General features: G+C 44.2%; 1 protein-coding gene across 1 annotated transcript in view; it reads right to left on the minus strand.

The window, feature by feature from the left end:
- The window catches only part of PTPRB (protein tyrosine phosphatase receptor type B), a 115,423-nt gene that overhangs the window by 25,099 nt on the left and 77,344 nt on the right, over positions 1-12,980 (minus strand). Inside the window, exons 17-21 of the mRNA XM_049626702.1 lie at positions 12,691-12,954; positions 11,666-11,947; positions 6,427-6,705; positions 5,750-5,899; positions 3,084-3,378 (exon numbers count right to left, since the gene is read on the minus strand). Of these exons, the coding sequence (XP_049482659.1) occupies positions 3,084-3,378; positions 5,750-5,899; positions 6,427-6,705; positions 11,666-11,947; positions 12,691-12,954 (1,270 nt within the window). The remainder of the gene's footprint in view (positions 1-3,083; positions 3,379-5,749; positions 5,900-6,426; positions 6,706-11,665; positions 11,948-12,690; positions 12,955-12,980) is intronic.

Here is a 12,980-nt window from a genome sequence, read left to right on the forward strand (position 1 = left end):
GTGAGTTCGAGCCCCGCGTCGGGCTCTGGGCTGACTGCTCAGAGCCTGGAGCCTGTTTCGGATTCTGTGTCTCCCTCTCTCTCTGGCCCTCCCCCATTCATGCTCTGTCTCTCTCTGTCTCAAAAATAAATAAACGTTTAAAAAAAAATTTTTTTTTAAAAAAGAATAGAAACAAAGCCTGGGGAGCCTTGATGGCTGAGTCAGTTAAGCGTCCAACTTAGGCTCAAGTCATGATCTCACAGTTCGTGAGTTCGGGCCCCGTGTCGGGCTCTGTGCTGATGGCTCAGAGCCTGGAGCCTGCTTCAGATTCTGTCTCCCTCTCTCTCTCTTGTGCTGGTGCTCTCAAAATAAATAAATAAACATTATAAAAATACTCTAGAATAGAAACAAAGCCAGATCAGCACTTTATTAACTTCCAAAATGCCTCCCACCCATCATGATCTGCCCTTTCTCTTCCCATATGGAATGGAGTTAATTATACACCCAGTAATAGGAACCCAGTAGCAAATGGGAAACATTACATTCGTTGACATAATAAACTTGCAAAGCAGCTAAACCTAGCATTTCCCATTTCGTCTCAATCCTCTTCCCCTCACCCCCCCCCCCACCCGTTCTCTCTCATCTCTGGAAAAAAGATGCCTGATAGCTTTGAGGGTCACTATGGTGACCATCATCTTGAGACAGGTAGAATTCTGACTGTATTAAGCTAGGGGTCAGCAGCCATCACACAGGATACCACGTAGTGTGTGGTTCCCCCACATACTTTGAAAGGCTGTGCCTCCTCTTATCAAGCATTATCTGCCTGGCATGCTTTTCACAGGACTGAACCAAATGTGGGGAAATATAGGGAAGCTGTGTTCTAGAAAACATGTAAGTATGGCATGAGTTGATCAAGCTATAATAAGAAATGTGTAAGTACTGATAGAGCAACTTGGGTCATTCCCTTATTTGTTCACAAACATTTAATGAGTGCCTCTTTGGGGCCAGGTATTTGTCATATTGTTTTGTCTCTATTAGACTACAAGCTCTCATAGTCTAGTGAAAAGGGGTAAGTAACCAAACAAAGGGCTGCAAAGTCCTGGTAAGTGAGGATTAGAGTGATGAAGAGTCTGGGTGCTGTGGAAATGGAGCTAGGGCCAACTGCCCAGTGTGGGTTGACAGGTTGATTGGGGTAATTTGAGGGCTGAGCTGGTTTCTGAAGTGTATGAAGGGATGCACCAGCCAGTCAAGGGAGGGGAGGGCATCCCAAATAGAGTGAAAAGAATGTGTGAGGGCTCAGAGGTATAAGAGACGCATGTCACTGTCAAAGGAACTCCAAGTAAGGGTTAACAAAAGGCAGGGTGTACTTGTGACAGATGGTAGGAGGCAAAGCAGGAGAGAGAAGGTGAGGGCTTTATGTGCCCTCTTTGGAATCTTCATTTACTCCTAGAAGTGATTGGGGACCACTGGAAGGCCTTAATCGAGAAGGGACATGACCAGGTTTGATGGATCATCTACGTTCCTCCTCAGGACAGCCCTGTGTTGTTTTGCAGATGAGAGAAATGAGGATTTGGGAATTGAAATGCCATTTCCAAGGTTACACAGCTAAGTGGCAGCGCGTGAACTCAGTACAGGCTCTCCCAGGCCCTCAGCAGCCGTTACGAATGGGAAGGAGTGTGGTGGAGAGCGGTAGGCTCTGGGACAGACATGAGCCATCTACAGCTTCTCATTGTCCCTCTCTTAACTGTAGTAGTGACTCAGTCATCTTCTCTCCTTCTCTTTCAGAAAGCAAACAAACAAAAAACAGCCTCCACTTTCCAACTCACAAATCGAATAGAGCCATTGGGAGACTTTTGTTCAAATCTCCTTGAGTCCATGTGACCGAGGAGCTGAGGCATCTCTTGATTCTTACAGGAACTAAAGGATTCCAGGGCTCTGATCTCCCTCACATTTCTCCTTTGTTCTGTCTGAGATCTCACCTCCTTCAGGTAGGCTCCTATGGTCTCTTCTGGAATAGAAGACCACATGAGCCCACCTCACTAATAAGATCGTATGAGTTTACTCTGAAGATGCCAACCTGGGCTAGGGTGGAAATCACATTTTTATGGTGAGTCTTGGGCAGAGGGAGTTACACAGAGTTCCTGCCCAAGGTGAGTTTTCTGGTTTAGGAAAACTGTTGGCCTGCCTGTGTTGATTCCAGGGAGGGGCTGAGAATGTTCTCAGGTGTGATGCCATGTCATTGTCTCCTTTTGGAGAATGTAGGAAAGTCTCTGCTGAGACTCAGGGATGATATTCAAAATATGTAAGAGTCAGTAAGACCTGGACACTGACCAACTCGCCATAAAGAACCTGACTGGCTGCCATACTGGCTGGATGTCAGCTCTGCCAACACCTAAGAGAGACAGCACATTCTCTGCAGAAGTACTGATCTTGGATGCTTGTAGCTTCTATCCAAGATGGCAGCCAAGGTTCCCTTTTTCTTGAGGACTCTGGCTTGGGATGCTGTGTACTTCTGCTCACACTTGCTTTCGGGGAGCACAGTGTAGACCAAGGGCACTGCCAATTCCTATGACTGAAAGGGCCTGTTGGCTGCCATAGTGCTTCCTAGGGCCAAAGCAAACAGCTGCTCCTTTTCATCTGTCATCCTAGCAGGAGGAAAGGGTACTCCCATTCATTAAGGGGCCTTCGACTTCAAGAATTCTGTCTGGACCAAAGAGCACCTTCATCTTTTTATGCCTTAGAAGGTAAATAAATATGTGTAATTACAACCCTCACTAGAAGTAGAAGATGAAACTTCATATTTCTTGGGTCTCCCTACACTCAATTTTTCTGTTTGGACATCTTCGCAGTCATTAAAATAGTAAAGAAGTTGTTTTATTTGTACTAAAGAAGTTAGGAGAAAAAACAATCTATTAAGAACCTTCAATTCTTCATATAATGAATTAGAGCTTTTGCAGAGTGCCGAAGGCCGGCCTTCTTTACACATTACCTGTGAACGGGGGCAGGAATTCAACTTTTATAAATGACCCAGTAACATGTAGAACGCTGTTGTAGTGCTGGTTATTAATCTACGGGAGCTCAAGTGCATCAGATGCCCAGACTGCTAAGGACCCAGTAGTGCAGCATGTCCCTTCTTGCAAAACAATACATCTAACCTGTAGGCAGTGCGCGGCTTCAGTGGTCCGTCACAAAATTTTTGCTGATTGGGATCGCATTTTCCACCCAGGCTCTCCATCTCTGCTCCAAGCTTAATGTTAAAACTCTTGGAGTTGCTGTCGGGACTTTCGGCACATTTGCTGGCAAAGTAATCGGTCTGATACATTCGGATGGAGGCATTGTGCCTGTATTCTAGGTAGGAGGGCAGAGGGTGCTGTTGTTCTGGCTTCAGCTCATCACTGCCTGGAGGGAGAGAACCCACAGTGAAGCACTGGCTTTCTCGTGACTTCAGTGATTCCTAACTAGGTTTCTACATCTGCCTCCTCTCACCCACCATCACCGGTCATCTCCAAAGTGCAGACTCGTTGATCTTGAAGGAGGCTGCGAAATTCTCCTAACGAAGTTAATTTTAATTCACTTCCCCTAGAATGAAAATTAAAGTGTGTGGATACAAAATTTTATACACACGCGTACGTATATTTATGCACACACCCTGTCATTTTTCTAGGAAATAGAATGTGTGTATTTGAGAGGTGAACTCACTGCATCTGATAATAATGTGTTCCAGAACACCAGAAAGTTGGACACTCCCCACTGTGAGTCAGCCCACTAGACAAGCTCTCTACCTTGTCAATGACCATTGTAGCTGAGCTAATAAGGAAATCCCTATGACCTAGGAAATAGGGAAGAGATAAGAGAAATCAAGTTCAAGTCCAGAGCAGTCACCCAAAGGCACGCTCCGAGGGCCACACCCTGTCAGATAATTGCTCCGTGTACAGCTCTCTGTTATCTTGAGTACAGTTTAATCCTGGCTCGAATTTGGCCCCTCGTGCGGAACGCTTCCCAGAACTCTTCTCTGTCCACCCAGCCTGCTGTGTGTTTTGGCACTGCAAACTCGTTTTTGTGTTGGCTGGAGGAAAGCATAATTAGGAAGATAAATATTATAGAGATAGGATACCATTTACGATGCGTCGCAAGGAGCGGTATTGTGGGGGTTCACCACATCCCGGACTCTTGTTTAGTAAAATTTGCTCAAAATGAGTGGGTCTTGGAAATATTATCTTGTTGGCAGTAACTGAAAGGAATGCCGGGGCGCCTGGGTGGCTCAATCAGCTAAGTGTCCGACTTCGGCTCAGGTCATGGTCTCCTGGTTCATGAGTTCAAGGCCCGTGTCGGGCTCTGTGCTGACATCTTGGAGCCTGGAGACTACCTGCTTCAATTCTGTGTCTCCCTTTCTCTCTGCACCCCTCCCCTGCTCATGCTCTGTCCCTCTCTGTCTCTCAAAAATTAATAAATGTTAAAAAAAATTAAAAAAGAAAAAAAGAAAAGGAATGTTGCCTTTAAGATGAACATATATGCTATGAATGACATTTACATGAGATGGACTGTTATCTTAGATCACCAGGGAAGCACAGCCCAGCTCCATGGACATCAATAATCAAAACCCACATGGCCTGAGAACACAAGGCTGCCTTCTGGGGTATGGCTTCTTTTTGGTCACTGCCTTACATTCATGTAGTAAAACATCACCTTCACTACATCTTCATTAAATCTAAAATCTCTCCACAGTTTGCTGATTTATCTCCAACTATGAGATGTAAGGAAATCTGGGATGCACCACTGGCCGTTGAAATTATTTAATTAGTTACGCACAACCAACTTTAGTACAATTAAATTACATGTCAAAGCACATAGACTGTTAGACACCCGGTGAGCTAAAGCACTATTTAGCCTAGGAGCTGCTCCAGCACTTGTCAGCTTTAAAGTTTCTCATTGTCCACAAATGTGTTGAAATAGAGATGCTTAAGAAACTCATGTGCAACCTTTTAAACAATTCTGAAAAAACAGAAGACGTGTAAAAGATACCACGCCACTCCAGACACAAACATCCGTTTTGGAGAAATAGTGCACAAGCCCTCGGTGGCAAATACGACACTCCTGTAGGTGGTTTGACAAATGCTGACGTGATAAACTCTAAAAATCGTACTTGAGGCCCTATGGAACGTTGTCGTAACTATTAGCCTATAGAAATTAGGTAGACTTTGAATGACTTCATAGACTAGAAAATGGAATATACTGCTGGCAATTCAGTAGAGAAAGGAAGGATGCTTTTCATGATCATCTTTTCCCTCTTTTCGGCTCTTGAATATTTCTTTGTGAATTGGTGAGTGGTTTGGAAGGGTGTGGTTCCTTGAGGTATTTGCGATTGGGGCGGGGAAGGCATTGAAGCATATTGCCGCTTAATGGCCGAACAAAACAAGTAGTGAACAGCATTGAATGAGTGTGAAGAAGGCTGTGTAGGTCAATCCCTGCAATGCACTTCCAGCAGTGCCTGGCACATAGGAAAGGCTCCATAAATGATAGTTATTTGTACTTACTGCTGTGGTTGCTATGATTATCAGCCACCCTTTTAATAATTAAACCCAGTGAATAATAGGCTTTATTGTTGAAAGTTTTTGTTACATCTCCCAGCATCCAGCAGAGAGGGGACAGAATTATATAAAGATTTAAGTTTTCCACTCTTCCAAACGTGTCACAGAAAGAGCCTCCACGGTGACCTTTGAGAAAGCAGTCCCCGTGTCCTACTGCTAGCAGATAATCCGTGATCACTTACCATCAGCCTCTCTCACTACCACTGTGAAGTATTTCACAGCTCCATTGGTGTCGCTGAACCAGCTGCAGTTGAAAGTGAAGTTGATGGAAGATTTGCTAATTAGCACATCCTTTTTATTCACACGGATATGTGGAGGTGGAGGAGGGGGCCCTGAAAAAGGATGGAGAAGGAACCCAGGGGAGTCACAACTCTGCTTTTCCATATAACAACAATCAGTGAAACGAAGGTCTCCACGCACCGACCTCAGTGTGTGTGCGCGCGCGTGTGTATGTCTGTGTGGAAAGCTTGTGATCCAGAAAACCTCCTCCTCTCCTAGAGGAAAGCAGGCAGAGGAAGTGATGTGCCAGTGGCACGTTAAACCTAATGAAAGAGGCAGCACCTTAGCAGGATTTCCTGAAGTCATAGCACCAAACTGCTTAAAAGCTCCATTATAGCTCTAACTCTATCAGGCAAAGTGACGTATTTAAAGGCTAACTCATTCAAGTACCTTAAGATCATTTAACTTGTTTGCTGCCAGACACAGAGAAATGTCTCCATTCCCTGAAGGCTTCTAGGTTCTCTTTTCCAAGAGACAACAAGGCCTGCTCATGTGGAAGCGACCTGCATGCAAGTGAGTGGCAGTGATGGGTGCGGTACAACAAGGTGTTCACTCAGTGCATGCGTCCAGAAACACTTACGGTCTATCATTGTGATAGTGCTGTCTTCAACCACCTCGCTGGTCATGCCAGCCGACTGCACCTTGATGGACACCAGGTACCTCTTATGGGGCACCAGCATCATGATGTTGAGCAGAGATTTTTCTTTCTCCAGCTTTCTGGAAAATTCAACTTCTTGAGTGTCCATTTTCCGACATTCAATGCTATACCCATCAAAATCAGAATCAGGAGGGATCCAAGAACAGGCGATGGCTGTGGAGTTCTGAGGCCTGCAATGCAGGTTTTGTATCTTATCTGGCTCTAAAGGAGAGAAAGGAGGAGACACTTCTTACAACTCTGTGAGACGTATTTTTTTCTTCCAGCTCCTCTGGGCCCTACTTGCTCTGAGGTCTAAATAAATAATTCTCAAAATTTACTTGGATTGTTTTTCAAGAAAAAAAATTATTATGGATCTCCCAAGGAATTTCACACTCTGCGAAACATTAAAAATTAAAACGCTGTCCCTTTAGAAAATCACCAGGTGCCAAAGTGATCAGAAACACAAATACACAACTAAGTTTAGTGGGGGCACTAAAATTAAGGGGCGGAGTCAGATCAAAGGTGGGGCTGAATAGCCAAAAGATTAAAAATGCAGCTCGGCCTGCCAGAATTCAAATTCTGTTTATCAGCTGTGACTTCTTAGGCAAGTTACGTAAGGTGTCTGTGTCCCATTTGTAAAGTGGGGAGACCAAGAGCACCTCGATCCTGTGATCACTGTGATGGTTCAGGGAGTAGAACCAGGCACAGCCACCTAGAAAATGGTGGTTGGCAGAGTAATCGCTCAGTAAATACTAGCTGTTACGAGAAAATTAAGAAACGGCATTGCTTACTTGTTAACCCCCTAGGCCCTGGCTCTGTCCCCCTCTTCCACTTTTGCCTTTCCTGCTCACACACATGTTCCAGGCACCGAAACTGCTTCTGGCTCCCCATGTACACCACGCTCCTCCACCTGCTATGCTTATGGTCGTTCATTTTCTTCTGCCCAACAGAGTGCCGGACCCAGTAGGGACCCAGTGAATGGCAGCTGATCTCATTAGTTGTTGTGAATGACACCACAAGAAGTAAGAGATACAGTTGGACAGAAAGGCACTTATGTGACCTGACCGTGCACATTAATAACCAAACTCTATAGGCTTTCCCAACCAGCTGCATGCCTACATCTCTAACTACATCCTAGGAAGCTACACTGTACGATTTGGATAAGTAGTTTTTGAATTTTAATATTAGCAGCTGAGCCATTTAAAAAAGAAAAGGCCGGGGGCGCCTGGGTGGCTCAGTCGGTTAGGCATCCGGCTTCGGCTCAGGTCATGATCTCGCGGTCCATGAGTTCAAGCCCCGCATCGGGCTCTGTGCTGACAGCTCAGAACCTGGAGCCTGTTTCAGATTCTGTGTCTCCCTCTCTCTCTCTGACCCTCCCCCGTTCATGCTCTGTCTCTCCCTGTCTCAAAAATAAACGTTAAAAAAAATTTTTTTTTAAATAAAAAATAAAAAAAATTAAAAAAAGAAAAAAGAAAAGGCCGGTGTGCCTGGGTGGCTCAGTTGGTTAAGCGTCCGACTTCGGATCAAGTCATGATCTCAGGTTCGTGAGTTTGAGCCCCACATCGGGCTCTGTGCTGACAGCTCAGAGCCTGGAGCCTGCTTCGGATTCTGTGTCTCCCTCTCTCTGCCCCTCCCCCGCTTGTGCTCTGTCTCTGTCTCTCTCTCAAAAATAAATAAACATTAAAAAATATATTTAAAAAAAAAAAGGTCTCAGTTCCCTGATATGTTAAATCAGAGGGTCGCTGGTCCTGTGCTTTAAGCGTGCCTTGGTGGTCAGGGGTGCTCTGCTGGGGTGACCTCCCTAAGACTTTCCTTACCTTGCCCCTTGTCCCCTGGAATTTCTGAGGAAATTCTTGAAAATCTGGGTCTAGACCACCCTATTTCATTCCAGGAGTCAAAAGTCTTGACAAAATTCATTTGAAAAAGCCTGCCCATTGTTTTATTGATCCCAGCAGAAAATACAGTAACAATTTTCAGACAGCACTAATCAGTGGCATCAAAGCATCAAAAAGACTCACAAGAACACTGCATGATGAGGGGAGGGATTGAAAAAATAAGGCTAAAGACACTTATGTTTGACCTTTAGGACACCAAATAGAAAAAAAAAAAAAAAACCCTCTTCCATTTCATTGTTGGATTTTCATAGTCCCTGTTATAAATGTAATCCTTTTCTCTTTTCTCCACCTGCCCTTCCTCCCCAAATTAAACTTGTATATTGGTTCATACACCCTGTAGGTAGGACTGGCTATGTAACTTTCAAGGTCCAGTGCCAAATGCAAATGCAATGCCCCATGTTTAAAATATTATTAAGATTTCAAGATGGTGACAACAGAAAATGAGACCAAGCATAGGGTCCCTCCAGACGCAGGCCTTGTGTGCTTGCACAGCAGAAAGCTCTAAGCCCTGCTTGCAGAACAGATCACAGATGAGCGACTAGGAACTATGTGTAGACCTAGTAATCAATCCCTCACAGAGAAGCACCTGTTGCTCTGATTTGGTATTCAACCCACCTTCTCCTGACACCTCCTCCTTCGTTATAGGACTCTCCTTAACAATCATGACTTTGCAATACTCCGTATCGTTGTGCCACTGAATGAATTTCTATTACATATCAAGGTCTAAAATATCAGCTAAGTCATAACAGTTTAGATAAGAATGATTTAGAAAAAAAATCAATCTGAAGATTTTTCAGGATACAGGAATTGGCCTTTGAGGCAAGCAATAATTGTGTCTTTTAAAAATGTTTCTATTTATTTTTGAGAGAGAGAGAGTGAGAGAGGAGCTCAGACAGAGGGGGACAGAAGATACAAAATAGGCTCTGTGCTGACAGCAGACAGCCCAATGTGGGGCTTGAACTCAAGAACCGAGAGATGATGACCTGAGCCGAAGATGGAAGTTTAACTGACTGAGCCACCCAGGTGCCTCAGTAATTGTGTCTTTTCAAACATTAACTGCTTCTTAATCTTTTGAACTCCTTCAGACTAATCACAGCTGGAAATCAAGACATCTTCTCTGTTCAGCCTTAGAGAAAGTCTTTAAAAATATCCTGCCTGATCCATAATTCTAATAATTTGCTCAAAGAATAATATAGAAATTTGCTTCAACCTCTTTCCTCAGTTCCTTCTCCCTCCTCCTTTCTGCCCCTAAATCCCACATGCCTTCTAAGGCCTCAGGTCACATCCCTATTCACTAAGAAATTAGTACCTGCTATGGGCAAGGTGCTCTTCTAGAGACCATGAACAGTTCAGAAGTGAATAAGGCATTAGCCCTAACCTCTAGGAAGGTAGAGGAGTACAAAATAGCCATAATACGAGTTGGCAAGGAGAATGTACCAGAAGAAATGGAGAAAGAAGGCGGTGGGTGGAGCACCAGACAACTTCTCAGAGTCGGTGGTGGGCAGGAGTTGGCAAAGGTTTTCTGGCAGAGAGGACACCTCGCTGAGAATTGGGAAAGGGGTGTTTCAGGCAGAGAAATGCATGAACCCAGGCACCCAGGGGGGGAAGGTGGAAGATCAGGGCTTGCAGATTGTTCATCGTGGCTGGAGCAGATGTGTGAGAAACGGAGTAGTGGAATGATTCCACGTGGGAATGATCAACTTCTCTGTTGCTTAACCCTCTATTATGATGGGTTTTCTGTTACAACCAAACCCAGTCCTAACTAATGCAATCCTTAAAGTTCTATCAGCCCTTCCCCATAAAACACAGCACTGAGTCCCTCTTCTCGCCAGCGGCTCTCCTTGTAGGCATGCTCCATTTTGTAAATGCCACTCTTAAATCCCAGCACCCAGGACAGAATACAGTATTCCAGAAGCCATTTAATCAGTCCAGCCTCTACTGAGTTCTTACCTGAGCACCTGTTTTGGTTATACAGCCCACGGTAAGCCACTGAAAACCCATCCTGAGCTCGCTGTAAATTAAAACTCTTAAGTTCTTTTTCACAAATTTCTCTTGACATCCAACTATTTAATCCCAAACTGCTCTTTGGAGGGGCGCCTGGGTGGCGCAGTCGGTTAAGCGTCCGACTTCAGCTCAGGTCATGATCTCACGGTCCGTGAGTTCGAGCCCCGCGTCAGGCTCTGGGCTGATGGCTCGGAGCCTGGAGCCTGTTTCTGATTCTGTGTCTCCCTCTCTCTCTGCCCCTCCCCCGTTCATGCTCTGTCTCTCTCTGTCCCAAAAATAAAAATTAAAAATGTTGAAAAAAAAAAAAAAACAAAAAAAAACAAACTGCTCTTTGGATACACTATGGAGTACAAGTTATAATTATTATAAGATTAATGTTTGTTGAATAGATGAAACAACTACTTGCTTAAGTTTATAATTTTCAACTATTTATTTTTATAAATAACCACTATCTGATCTGGTTGTAGAAATGACATATATAGGTATTACTGAAAAATAAATATGTGGATTGAGGTTTCTATACTGAAAACGTTTGTTCTTTGAGATTTGCTGTACCTATTACAAAGTGCCTTTGGGAAGGAACTGATATATATTTCATTGCCAAAGTATTTTTATCTTTAGGATTTACAGCGATATGTCCTAGCTGACCCCTCTGTTTCTAGTTTGCCCCTTTCAATCCATTCTCTACACTGTACCCAGAGTGACTTCTTATAGTGCAAATTTGATTATGAGATCTTGGCTGCAAATCCCTTGGTGGCTCCAACTGATTGAGAAGAAAGTTGAAATCACTGCTGTGGTTCACAAGACATTTTATGACCTGATTCTCTTAATCCTCACCTTTTATGCTCTGGCCAACTAACCTCTTCTGTTCCTCTCTCCTGCCTGGTCTTGGAATATTTTATTCTGTCTATCTAGAATATTCTCCACTTCGTTCCCCATATCCACCTGGTGAGTTCCTTAGGCTTTGATTTGGAAGTTTCTTCTTCCAGGAAGCTCTCTTGTGTTGGCTCAGATGCCCCTACCATGGGTTTCTACAGAACCAAATACTTACTTCGTCACACTTGCCACTCAAGCTCCATGAGGGCAGAGACAACCTCTTTATTGCCCATTGTTGTTAATGTTGAAGGAATGAAGACGTCTATACAAACTTATGCCTGAATTCAAACCTAACCAACCCCAAGTAAAAATGTGGATTTAAACCAAGCCTCGCTGGAGTAAGAAGTCGCAACACATACTTCCCCCTCACTCCATCTGAGAACCAAGAGTAGTAAAACATGCCATACTTGTCCTCACTGATCCAGATACTGGTTTGCTATAGGTTTTCCAGGAATCACCGCTGATAGTCTTGACACTAAACTGATAGGATCTCCCTGGACGAAGACCATACACAATGCGTCCTTCCGATTTTCTATTGCTGTAGGGGTTGAAGACCGTGATGGCATCTCTGGGGAACCACTGTAGCTCAAAGTCATCGTAGTCTGTCCAGTCTGGTGGCCCCTTCCAGGTGATGGCCAAGGATGTGTTTGTAACATCAGCAAATGAGATAAGACTGGGAGGACTTGGGGCTGCATGTAGGAGAACATGAAAAAAATCACATAAACATGTCTATGCCATAGCATAGACGAGAGCTGGGTGACATCAGATGTACCTTAAGGTGCTTTGTAGGAAGCAATAATATGAAAATATAATAGAAGCTTCTATCTATAGTGTTTACTATGTGTCAGTTGCAGTCCTCAAGTGTTTTACGTGCATCTTCTTTAATTTTCCTAAGGAGAGATTCCTTACCAAGGTGCTGTGGAGCATGGGTGAGCCCTGAATGGGTTACAAGTGTGCAAAGGTATTGGTTCCATTAGATTTTGAGGTGTGAGGGCTACAATCCACAATTATGCCCAGTTGCAGATAGCTCTGTTCATTGATCCCAGGGTGGTGTACAGATTAATGTTATCGGTGTATGCCCGGGAGATAAAAAATTTAGGAAGCATTGCCAATAGCAATGCAATGATGACGTATATGATTATCCCCATTTTACAGATAAGAAGACTGAGACTTCGAGATGTTCAATGACCTTCCCAGCTTCACACAGGTAAGTGGCAGAGCTAAGTTAAGGACCTAGACCCTTTTCCTAGATCTTGTAGGAACAGTGGTTAAGGTCTGCTTCCTTTATCCATTGTAGCATAGTGCCTTCCCAAGAGCTAGCACGAGGTACTCCATTATTGATTTTCTTTCTTCTTATTAAAACCATAACTCAAATGTGTCTTTAGAAGCTACTTCCTACCAATAGTTGGCCTTTGGCAACAGAGCTCCTTACCTGTTCTGCTCTCCCCCATGAGCTTGTTCCTGAGGTCCCCGCTGTGAGTTACCACACACAGCGTGTACTTCCTTCCAGGAATGAGGCCATGGAAACGCCACTCTGTCAGGTTCTTGTCTTTCCAGTTTTCCTTCTTCGTGCCATTGGGGTTGTACAGAATCAGCTCATAAAAATCGAAGTCCCCAGAGGCTGGACTCCAGCTGAACCAGAGACTGTCTGTCATGTTCCGATTGGATCCCCGGAGGTTACTCACAGAAGCTGGGACTTAAACACAGTGAAAACCTTTACTA

Source organism: Panthera uncia, chromosome B4 (genome assembly GCF_023721935.1).
Source record: "Panthera uncia isolate 11264 chromosome B4, Puncia_PCG_1.0, whole genome shotgun sequence".
In the NCBI taxonomy this organism is placed as follows: Eukaryota; Metazoa; Chordata; class Mammalia; order Carnivora; family Felidae; genus Panthera; species Panthera uncia.